General features: G+C 41.2%; 2 protein-coding genes and 1 non-coding gene across 4 annotated transcripts in view; 2 read left to right on the top strand and 1 right to left on the bottom strand.

The window, feature by feature from the left end:
• XPOT (exportin for tRNA) overlaps positions 1–12,387 on the top strand; it is a 154,467-nt gene that overhangs the window by 65,392 nt on the left and 76,688 nt on the right. The window lies entirely within an intron of this gene.
• C3H12orf56 (chromosome 3 C12orf56 homolog) overlaps positions 1–12,387 on the bottom strand; it is a 78,229-nt gene that overhangs the window by 39,499 nt on the left and 26,343 nt on the right. The window contains exons 2-3 of the mRNA XM_061124189.1: positions 10,403–10,565; positions 4,008–4,080 (exon numbers count right to left, since the gene is read on the bottom strand). Of these exons, the coding sequence (XP_060980172.1) occupies positions 4,008–4,080; positions 10,403–10,565 (236 nt within the window). The remainder of the gene's footprint in view (positions 1–4,007; positions 4,081–10,402; positions 10,566–12,387) is intronic.
• TRNAW-CCA (transfer RNA tryptophan (anticodon CCA)) lies at positions 10,748–10,819 on the top strand. The gene has a single exon. It is a non-coding gene; the product is annotated as a tRNA-Trp (tRNA).

Genomic DNA, 12,387 nt, shown 5'->3' with positions numbered 1-12,387 from the left:
CAGATAATTAGCAATAACAACAGAGCTAAGTTTAATAGGGAGCTACTAAGTGTCACACACAGTTCAAGCACTTTACATGTACAGTTGACCCTTGAACAACATGGGGTTGGGGCGCTGACCCTCTGCACAGTTGAAAATCAACACAGAACACTTGAGAGTCACCCCTCTGTATCCAAGGTTCCATATCTGAGGATTGTGTAGGACTGTAGTACTATTACAGAACCTATTAAAGAAATATCCATATAAATGAACCTGCAAAGTTCAAACCAGTGTTGTTCAAGGGTCAACCATACGTGATTTAGTTCTTTATGTATCATCCCTGTGGGATAGGTACCATTGTGAGCCCCATCCTACAATGAGGACTGAAGCCCTGGGAAGGTGAAATAGTCCAAGACAGAGTCCAGACTTGAGGTTATCCAGTGTGACTACTGAGCCTGCATGTTTTTCTCTACTATGAAGAAAAGAATAACACAGCTCCCTTCTTCTACTTTCTGCCAAGAAATGTTTCTTCTTAGAGAAAGATAGAAGGTTCAACTTCTTTTTGATTGTTTTTTTCCCTTCTGTTTTGCTAATGATATTAAGTGCAACACATTCTCATTTCATAAGGATGCCAAGGTGGTCACCTCTGTCATGTGGTGGTGGTTTAGTCACTCAGTCATGTCTGACTCTTGCAACCCCATGGACTGTAGCCTGCCAGGCTCCTCCCTCCATGGGATTCTCCAGGCAAGAACACTGGAGTGGGTTGCCATTTCCTTCTCCAGGGGATCTTCCCAACCCAGGGATTGAACCCGGGTGAATTCTGTTTATTAAACAGATTGGTTTCTTCAGGTCATCCTTCTACTTGCCATGTGCTATGGTTAGAAAGTCTTCTTTTAAGTTTCCATTAGCTAGATATCACTAGAGGCTATAAAGTGAAAGCGAAGTTGCCCAGTCATGTCCGACTCTTCTCGACCCCATGGACTGTAGCCTACCAGGCTCCTCCGTTCATGGGATTTTCCAGGCAAGTGTACTGGAGTGGCTATAAACAGGTGTAAACTCATATCAAAATCCACCCTAGTTGGGTATGAGCTGAGCAGATCTAGACTGAGGACTAAGCATTGTCACTCTTTTCCTTTTGAATTATTCAGGGTGAACTCAGTTGAATCTGACCCTGTGCCAGCACTGTAAAAATGTTCTGTTGATCTCTATGTTTTCCTTTTATATGTGCAAGCAATAGGCAGTGTTCTCCCCGCCAGCTTTAGGGGACTCTTAAAATTGGTCACAATAAACTTTTCCTCAAGGAGCATTTTGAGGAGACATCTGCCTGGGTTTTCTCCTGTAAAATGTTTGAGTATGTGAAACTATCCACTAATGAAGAGCTATACTAAAGATAGAAAAACTGAAGTACTGAATCTCATTATCAGAGATCATCACTAGTCTGTTTTCCATCCCTCAGGTGTTAAAAGGTCTGTTGTTTACTATTACCTTGAAAAGTAATCATATTTATGTAAGTCTGATGTCCCAAGATAACTACTTCCTTCTTATGACCTGCAGCTTCTCATAATTAGGCCTAGAACTTTATACCACAGAGGTGTGTTAAAGCCCTCTACACGATAACATTCTTTAGCCCTCTAGTTAGTGTTTATCATAGCCTGCCTTTTGTTTACACTTTTGACTCAAATGTTTAATTACGAAGATGGCAGTCCTAGAAAACTATGGATAGCAGACCTAACTCTACCACCCCGACTTATATTCACTCCTCTCCTCCACACATGGAGCGCACAGAAGCTGCCATGTTCTTAAACTTCTTGGTTATAGTGGATATTTTCAGCAGTGAATCATTTATTCAAGCTAGGCATTGGAGACGTCCCAGGATTTTTTTTTTTTTGGTTGTGGTGGGTCTTCACTGGAGCTCTCAGGCTCTTCGTTGCTGTGCATGGGTTTTCTCTAATAGAGGCGTGCAGGCTTCTCTTTGCTGTGGTTTCTCTTGTTGCAGAGCACAGGCTTTAGGGTACATGGGCTTCAGTAGTTCTGACACACAGGCCTAGCTGCCCCGTGGCGTGTGGGATCTTAGTTCCCAGACCAGGGATCAGACCTGTGTCCCCTGCACCAGCAGGCGGATTCTTAACCACTGGACCACCAGGGAGGTCCCAGGATTTTTTAATTTGGTGCAAGAAAGTATGTGAGTTAGCCGCCATGTGGTGGTGGGAGCAGTAAAAAGTGAAGTTAAGACAGCTGTTGACTTTGCTGTCCCAGAGAGGACTTGTTATTCAGTGAAAGAAAAGGAAGTTGATCCACAAACATCCAAGGAGACAGAGACAAAGGTCTATGGCACTCAAGTCCCCAGTTCCAGGTATGCCTAGTCCAACTTCATGCTTACCATTCCTACATTCCTGTGGTGTGGTTTCTAACTTTTACTGATTTTTCTCACTGTTGTACATGTGAAATCAATCACAGAGCCCAACAAATAGAATACACCAGATTTAACAGGTAAGATAGATGGATCTACATTGTATCTATATATATCTACTGAATGAATGTTGAATAACATGCATTGCCCTCTAATTCCAATATTGCCTAAATTCCCCTTTTAACCTATGTTGGACTTCAGCCACTTTTTAACAGAGTTCTAACCTCCAAGATAACCTACAACAACTACTGCTACATTACTTACAAATCTCTTTTATTTTTCTAAATTGGAAGAAAACAATGAGGCTATCAGCATGGTATAGGAAAATTGGGACACTGTACACCAAATGTGAAATGAAGAATGTTGAATCTGAGAGCATGTGGGGCTATCCACTGGCACAGCCCCTCAGTACTTCCAGTTATGCAAGCCATGTTAGGGACATCACTTAGTGCCTTGAGACAGGAAGGCAGAGACCCTCCTCCAAGAAGCTAGTAACTTACGGTGCTCAGGGTAACAATGGAATTGCAACCCCTTAAAACATGGCGTCTTATTGCATGGATTTAGATCAAATCATGCTCCTCTAAGCCTATCTGACACAAGGCTTCCTAAACCCATTTTTTTTCTTTTGGTGAGGAAAAAAAGTTATAATAGTGACATTTAGGTTTAGAAGGCCTTTGTACATCATTGTGCAGTGAGAGAAGGTGAGCATGAGAGTAAGTCCAGTGGGAAAAGGACCCTCCCCAGTATCCCGAGTTATCACACAGCATGGGGCACCACAGGGCTGCGCATACTTCCCAAGTAGGAGTTCACTTTTCCTTTGCGGCGTTTTACAGTGTTTTCCTAACCTGGCTACTCCCCCCATGTCATACCTGACCTTCAAGGCCCCAACACACCTTAATTTCTCCGCTGCCTGTCATCCCCTGGATCAGAGCTCTTAGAATCCCATGCTCCCCTCCTCCTTCTCATGTCTAGATACTTAAGGTGTGTAACAGAACCATATTTTGAGTTGTGCAGCTTAGGAAACTCCTTCTTAAATTTACACATGTTCCATTTTCTTCCTGCCTCTATCGTAGCTTCTACCATTCCCACGACTGCAATATCTGAAGCACCATCTGTGCTATTCCTTCAACAACTGTCATCTGACGTCTTGACTCCTCCCCCAAACTGAATAAAACCTTTCTCCTCATTACATCTCTCTGACAAGCTGCTCACACTCATTGAGGACACTTGGCATGTGTACTTTGTAGTGTCTTCATTTATGCAAATATCATATGTCCTGGTTAGAATCAGCTTCTCAAGGGTAGAACTATATCTCACTCATTGTATCTACTACAGGGACCAGCTTCCTACTACACAGAATCAGAGTTCAGTAAGTGTTTTTGAATTTGATTTTAATCATTTACTCATATTGAGATACTGTATATTCCATTGAAATGAGAAAATTTATAGTTTATAACTAACTGGATTTGAATGTAGAAGAAAGCCTCCCCAAATACCTTCATTATTATATATATGAGATAACAGAACTCAACTCGAAGATTTTAGTAGAGCAAAAGCATTTTAAAAATGTAAAACAAATTTTGATCAGTAAGTTAAAAACGTAAACCAACAATCTCACCTGAAAAAGGATTCATTCAGACTTTTAGACTTTTTGCCTCTCCAAAAGACAGGCCCATTATTCTCTTCTTTGACTAAGGAAAAAAGAAAAGTTAATTGGTCATTAATTATATAGTTTGATTGAGCTGATAAAGAAGATATAGTTACAGGTACTGATTTGCTGACTCTGTTTATTTAGCTGCATTGAGTCTTGTCTCATGCAGGATCTTTCATTGCAGCACACAGACTCTCTAGCTATTGATCAGGCTCAGTAGTTGTGGCCCTTGGGCTGCCTGAACCCTAGAGGAGGGTTCCTCACAGGCTATTCAGTCCCTGGAGCAGGCCCCCGGGTGTCTTCCACTATTTGGTTCTTCTGTTCCCCCTTTGGATTGCCTAAGAGGCTCCAAAATCTTTCCAATAAATCCTCTTTGGCATTAAGGCAGAATCAAATTGTTTGTACTTGCAAGCTAATAACCTTTACTAATACGTAAGTGTTTAGGACCCCAGTCATCACAGGCGCTTGAAATAGTAGGCATTTCACAAATTCAGTACTAAATGTGGTACAAATAACACCTTTGGTTTTTGCTAGAATTAAGTAGAACATGTTAGTAGAACACCTGTGGCCTAGGGGGTCAGACAAGTTTGAGCCTATCTCTTCTTCAGGACCACATATTACAGGATGTCTAGGAGGTGAACCGCAGGAGACGCATGTACAGAGCAGTACCTAGCCCAGGAAACAGGCAGCTTGGAGAACTGAAAACAGTCCTGCACTGCTGGCATGCTGGAAAGGGGAAAGAGAGTGCTGGGGCTTCCTTACTAAGAAGCTGATGCTGCCTACAGTCAACCTGTACCTAGCTAGCTTCAAGTCATCTCTTAAACCTGAGTTCGTCCAAGTTCACCAGCCAAACTTGAACTTTCTCTTTCTGTGTATGAGGACACTAAGAGGGTGTGACAAAACTTTAGTGTCAATGTCCCTGCCTCTCTGTATTAGCTTTTTAATTTGTAACAATGGAGTGGCTAAACTTAGGATCATCTGTCCTCCACTGAGAGATGAAGTACAGCTAGAGCCGTGTTTCAACACTTGGTGGGATGTCTGGTCTCCTGGATGCCAGTGATCAGAACCGGGCAGGGCTATACTGGCCAGTAATGGCAAGAGAGCCTGAGTGCAGATAATAGAGAGATCTGCCCTGTGTCATCTCGCGTGCACCAGCGGTCTTCAATCTTCTTCAGCAGCCTGGGTAGGAAGTCCTTCAGCCATTCAGGACAGTGTGTGTCTGATGGTACACGGTGCTGGTCAGCTGAGGAGTACTTTCAGAAGCGACACGCCGGAAAGAATGAACCTGCTGTTTTGCCTGTAGGAGGTTTGATTATATTTGTCAAATCCTACTCCTGTGGGGAAGACCAACAAGCTTATGTATTGATAAAAATTATCCAGAGACTTCCCTGGCGGTCCAGTGGCTAGGAGTCTGCGCTCCCAATGCAGTGGGCGTGGGTTCCATTCCTGGTCGGGGAACTTGCATCCCACATGCTGCATGGAGCAGCCAAAAATTTTTCTTTTAAAAAGTTATCCATTTAACCTAAGAGACTCATCAGTGTCTTGTTGTTTTGGCTTTACCCCACATCACTAGTTTTAAGAAACATCTAGGTTTTAGGTTTAAAATAAAAATTATGCACATACACATGTATACATATGCACACACATATATAAAACTTTGATTCTGTGTTTGTTTCATTACATTATTGTGTCTTGTTCTGGTTTGGGGATTAGTCTACTTCACTTTATGCCAGTGTTTCAAAATATGCCACTAAAATCTTTAAGCTCCTTTCCATGATTCTAGAACTGCAGTGATCAATTTGGTAGCCATGAGCTACCTGTGGCTATTAACATTAAAATTAATTAAAATGCAGTTAGTAGCTAGTCATCTCAGGTCCTCAATAGCCTGATGGATATTTAGATGGATACCATTTAGACATAATTAGACTAGATATAGAACAATTCCATCATTGCAGAAAGTTCTCTTGGATAGTGCCATTCTAGAATGTACCTGAAGTTAACGGGCATTAATAACCCCATTCATTCTAGAGCTCTTACTGTCAGTTCAGCTCACCACTGTCACTCTGCTGTCACCAAGACTGTCCATTTAGAGTTTACTAATCATGCCCTCCATCAAGGGCTTCCCTGGTAGCTCAGACGGTAAAGCGTCTGCCTACAATGCCAGAAACCTGGGTTCGATCCCTGGGTCAGGAAGATCCCCTGGAGAAGGAAATGGCAACCCACTCCAGTATTCTTGCCTGGAAAATCCCATGGACTGAGGACCCTGGTAGGCTACAGTCCATGGGGTCGCAAAGAGTCTGACATGACTGAGCGACTTCACTCACTCACTCAATCATGCCCTCCATCTAACCATATGTGCATGCGTACTAAGTCGCTTCAGTTGTGTCTGACTCTTTGCAGCCCTATGAACTGTAGTCCACAGGCTCCTCCATCCACAGGATTCTCCAGGCAAGAATACTGGAGTGGGTTGCCATAAAATGTGCAATTCAGAGGGCTAACTGTGGCCCATACAAGTAACATATAGCCCATGTGTACTACAGAGAAAAGCCTCTTTGTAGCTCCAGATAAGTTGGGCCTAATTAGAAATCCTACTTTAAAGTATGGTGATTAAACTCAGCATTTATATTATTAATGATCTGCAATTTTGAGCTTCCTTTGTTAAGATGATCTACTTGATTGGAGTGTGAGCACCTTTACCACATGACACAAATATTCCCTAGGCTTTCACCCAAGAGATTTGGAGTTCTAATAATTATCTTTATTTAAATACTAAGTAATTAATGTGAGCGGCTTCTCTAGGTATGGCATCATCATTATTAACATGAAGGACTCTGATAATGACTACCGTCAAATAGACGCTTAGATAGGTTTGAGCATATCTCTTGCTTCAGAATTACATATTACAGAATGTCCAGGAGGTGAACCATTGGGGTCCTGTCCACAGAGCAATACCTAACCCAGGAATAAGCAGCTTGGAGGCCAAGAGGAATCTGAACACATCAGTGCTGACTTGCTGGAAAGGGGGCATATATTTTATCCTCCAATGTGTGCTACGTATGACTCCCTGAAAATAGCAGTCATTTCGTGTTTTTGAAAATCCCTTTGCCAAAGTGTCAGATGGTACCTTTGGAGATGAAAGTAAAGAAGAGGCGGGGAGAGGTGTCATTCCATGAATATGTGTGTGAACAAAGGGTAATTTTTTTAAAGACTCTTCACTGCTTTTAACATCATTTGCAAAGTTTCTAGGAATTTAAATTTCATAAAACTTCTACCTATAATTGGCTTCTTTCATGCATGTTTTCATCTTCTTATATGTGTTAGGGGAAAAGAAGCCAAGAATAATTATGCTTGTGGACAAGGATAAATATGGACTTAAGGCAACCAACACCAGTTAGATATCCTAATGAGTGTGACAGGAGACCTGGTGAGCAACCAGGGATTTAACGAGTTTGCTAATTAGAGCAGCTTTTAAAAAACAGTTGCCATGCTCTAGAGTGTCGATGTGGTAAGGTCCTTATCCAGAACAGTGTACAAACACCGGACATGTTTCTCACACTTAGTAGCTATTCAGTACTCCAAGAGGTTGACCCTGATTTTGAGTGGAGTCCAGTGAAGCGTGAACAGGCTGGTACGGGCTGGTCTGGCTACACTGGCGAGACGCCGGAAGTGGAAGGGCCTATCCAGTGAGCCACCGTGGATCTCATCCTTTCTTTCTCCCTCCATGCTGAGCATGCAGACTTCACAGTTGCCCACTTTCCTGCTGTGTGCCCAGCCCTGGCCACATGAGTTCACATAATACGATGACCTTGTGAAGCTAGTAACAGAGATGAGGGCGCTGAGGCTCACAAAAATGTTGAGTGACTTGCAGACAGTCACACAGCTGGGAAGGGTGAGAACCAGTATGCAAACTGGGCTTAACTGAGTCCCAAGTCTATGCCTTTTTTTTCTGCTTTTCACCAGCTCCCAATTATAGGGATGGATACTTTAAAGGACTCCTTTGTATACATGTACATTTCATACACATATATCAAATACATATACGTATGTGTATTTTTCATACACAAAATAAGACCAAGAAAGTAAGCTGTGTCTTGCTGAACTATATAATCTATTTTAATCCAGTCACCCTTGAATTTTTAAAACTTCTCCTTGAGAAATGTTTGGGAAGGGCCCGAAGTGTGAAACCTCGGAGCAGGGCAGCTCTGGGGTTGAGCCCGTTGAGTGCCGGGAGTCTGGACTCCCCACCTCCCTTTCTCCAGATCATCTGGGTCTCCTTAGGCACAACTGGAAAATCACACACTGAGCTCCCTAAAAACAAGATCTAAAGGTGACTTTTCATGTTTTTATCTAGATGTGAATCATTCTTGGGAACAGATTTCCGACCAATGTTTTTGAATGAAGAGTGAATGCTGTTAATAAACCACAATTATCAGGGCAGGGCTGGTGGCTCCCTTGCTGGTAAGAGGCCCAGGGTTCAGAGAGATGACTATAAGGAGTTTTCCTAAAGCCAGGTGTTCACAATCTTTCTGGTTACCCCCTCACAATCTTTCTGATTACCCCCTGCACTTCTTCACCAGGTTTTTCATTAAAATCTCTGATTGTTGATAAGGTTACTAAAATCAAACAAGCACTGACCAAACGGAATTCAGAGTCTAATTCATTCTTTTTTTAAACCAATATTTAGTGTAAAAAGTTTCCTCTCTTTTTTTCTTTCTTCTTTTATTTTCCTTCCTCCCTTTCTTTCTTCCATACTTTTCTTTCTTTCCTTCCTCTCTACTCATGGCAAACTAGGCCCAGGCACTATGCTGCTGATCATGGACAGTCAGCTTATCCTCAGTGTAAAGAACCGAATCTTCTCAATCATTAATCATGAGGGAAAAGCAAGTCAAAACCACAGTGTGCTATCACCTCACACCTGCTAGGGTGACTTATCGAAAGGTCAGAAGATAATAAGTGTTGGCAAGGATGCAAAAAAAAAAAAAAAGAAAACCGTCATGCACTGTTGGGAGGGAATGTAAGTTAGTACAGCTATTCTGGAAAATGGTATGGAAGTTCCCCCAAAAATTAAAAATAAAAGCCATCCCACTTCTGGGTATATATCTGAAGGAAATAAAGTCACTGTCTCAAAGAGATATCTGCACTCCTATGTTCATAGCAGAACTACTTACAGTAGTTAAGAATTGTGTAATGGGGCTTCCCAGGTGGCTCAGTGGTAAAGAAACTGTCTGCCAATGCAGGAGATGCAAGAGGTGTGGGTTCAATTCCTGGGTTGGGAAGTACCCCTGGAGAATGAAGTAGCAACCCACTCCAGTGTTCTTGCCTGGGGAATCTATGGACAAAGGAGCCTGGCAGACCACAGTCCATGGGGTCACAAAAAGTCAGACGTGACTTAGCAACTGAGCACACACAGTCAAGAATGGTAAACAACCGAAGTGTCTGGCAGTAGATGAATGGATAAAGAAAATGTAGTGTGTGTGTGTGTGTGTGTGTGTGTGTGCACACACACGCGTGCTTTGTCGCTCAGTCCTGTCTGACTCTGCAACCCCATGGATGGTAGCCCTCCAGGCTCCTCTGGCCATGGAATTTTCCAGGCAAGAAGACAGAGGCAGGTTGCCACTTCATACTCCAGGGGATCTTCCCGACTCAGGGATCAAACTTGTGTTTCTTGCATCTTCTGCATTGGCAGGTGGATTCTTCACCACTGTGCCACCTGGGAAGCCTGTGTATGTATGTGTATATGTGTATACATACACACACACAATGTAGTATTATCCAGCTTCTAAAACGAAGGAAATTCTGCCATTTGCAACAACATGGATGAGCCTGGAAGACATTGTGCAAATAAGCCAGGCACAGAAACGTAAATACTGCATAATCTCACTTGCGTGGAATCTAAAAAAGGAACTCACAGTAACAGAGAGTATAATGGTGGGACTGGGAAGTGGAGGTGAGGGGAAAAGGTAGGTGTGCATCCAAGGTTACAACATTTCAGTTATAAGATAAATAAGTCCTAGAGACTGAAATGTATAGCATGGTGACTGTAGTTAACAACAACATGCTGTATATTTGAAATCTGCAGAGAGAGTAGATCTCAAGTGTTTAAAAAAAAAAAAAAGCAAACAAAAAAGTAGCCGCGTGTGGTGATGGATATCTTAGTTAGCCTGACTGTGGTGATCACTTCACAGTGATCACTTTGATATACATATATCAAAACATCACACTGTACGCCTTAAATATCAATTATTGATTTTTATTTGTCAATCATACTTCCATAAAGCTGGAGAGGAAAAAAGAACATTATCTTTTTATCTCATGTAGAAATGTATCTTTTCTTATGTCACCTAAAGAAATATATTACATACCTTTTTTGTTGTTAGCATTGGCATGATGAAATGGAAATAAGAATTTCCTGACACCTTTTGATTTTTCACACTCTTTTTTAAAAACAGTTGAATAATAGATGATACGAATGTGTTGGTTGGTTTCTCTATCTGGTGGACTTAGAAATTCTGGGTAATCATCAATCTGAAAAACAAAATGAATACAGCTGATTGAAGACAAATACAACTGGTCATCTTTTCTGGGATAAAAGTTTATGGCAATTTTAAACTGCATTCTTTCTTCTTCTTTTGTTCCCTGGGAAATCTTTCCTCTTATTGTTAGATTTCCCAATTCCTCCTCTATTTGTTTTAGTCTTTACTAAAAATTCCCTGGTGGCTCAGAGGTTAAAGCGTCTGCCTCCAATGCAGGAGACCCAGGTTCGATCCCTGGGTTGGGAAGATCCCCTGGAGAAGGAAATGGTAACCCACTCCAGTATTCTTGCCTGGAGAATCCCATGGATGGAGGAGCCTGGTAGGCTACAGTCCACGGGGTCGCAGAGAGTCGGACACAACTGAGCGACTTCACTCTCACTTTCACTTTCAAAAATGTGCTCAGCAACAAAACCTAAGAAACTATTTACACAATAGGATTGCTAAATAAATAGTAAGTGTTTTTATTTGTTAAAATATACCCTACCACTTCCATTTTTTAAATTTTTAAAGGATTTTAAAGGTCTTAAAATGTATAATTAATTGGGTTTAGACTAGGATTTGTCTCTGCAGAGGACAATAACCATTTGTAGAGAACAGTCTACAAAGATGCTGTGAATACAAACATCAAGGTTTAAACAATTGAAAGTTTCCTACTTCTAAATAGCGTTTTCTTCTCTCCAAAGTGCTTATTTTCTATTCTTGACTAAAAAGGGGAAAATCTCAATAAATATTTAGGAGTTTTAGATCTTTTCCTTAACAATCTACTTCCCTTTTTATGACAGATAGGCAACAATAGCACATGATTGAAAAGCTAAGAATAAAAGGAATCACCGTGTGTACCTGTGTGTTAAAAGCTTCAGTTGTATCCTACGCTTTGTGACCCCATGGACTGTAGCCTGTCAGGCTCCTCTGTCCATGGGATTATCCAGGCAAGAATACTGGAGTGGGTTGCCAATTCCTTCACCAAAGGAGAATCACCTGACACATACTTAAAACTATTAATTCAAACATCAGGAGGGATTCCTCTGTACTTTTTACAGGTACTTAGAATTTGGGTAAAAATGTTTCCTGTGATTGTTCAGTTCCATCATTTTCTTTTCACAAATGTAAGAAGGAGATTAATGATAATAATTAAAATTTTTAATTCTAATACAGAGTAACCAAAGATAGGAAGATGGATTAATGAAAAACTGTCAGGACCTACTCAAATTTTTTAAATTATTTTCAAATATGTAGGGTAATTCAAATCAGGCTAATGAAGCAAGGCCTAGTGGAGAATGTGCTTTAGTTAATACAAAGTTTTATTGTTAATAAAGGAATTCTGCACAAAGGATTCTTCAGAAATGCCTTTATTTTGAAACCTGCAAAGTTTATAAGATTAGAATGTTACACATAAATAGCTAAATTTTCTGGTTTGTGTAACTGTATTCTGAATACTTTTCCCTTGCTTTAGTCAAGATAAATTATGAAAGGCAAAAAGGATTATCTAGGTGTTTATCTTTTATCGTCTGTAAGATATTTTAAAACTGTAAGTTGTAAAAAACTGATAATAATCCAAATGATTTTTGTTCATAATGACATGGATTGTTTGTGTCCAGTGGAATAGAATTGATCATTGCCATCTGACACAAAGAACAGCTATTGGATATCTGCACCTGTGTGAATTTGTTTTCTAACTTTACTGATCTGAAACTATAAGCTCTTTCTATATCTGCTGCTGCTGCTGCTAAGTCACTTACGTCGTGTTGGACTCTGTGCGACCCCATAGACGGCAGTCCACCAGGCTCCCTGACCAGGGATCAAATCCGAGCGGC

This window comes from Dama dama, chromosome 3 (genome assembly GCF_033118175.1).
Source record: "Dama dama isolate Ldn47 chromosome 3, ASM3311817v1, whole genome shotgun sequence".
NCBI lineage: Eukaryota > Metazoa > Chordata > Mammalia > Artiodactyla > Cervidae > Dama > Dama dama.
The sequence above is the reverse complement of the archived record's forward strand: the minus strand, read 5'-3'. Positions and strand labels throughout refer to the sequence as shown.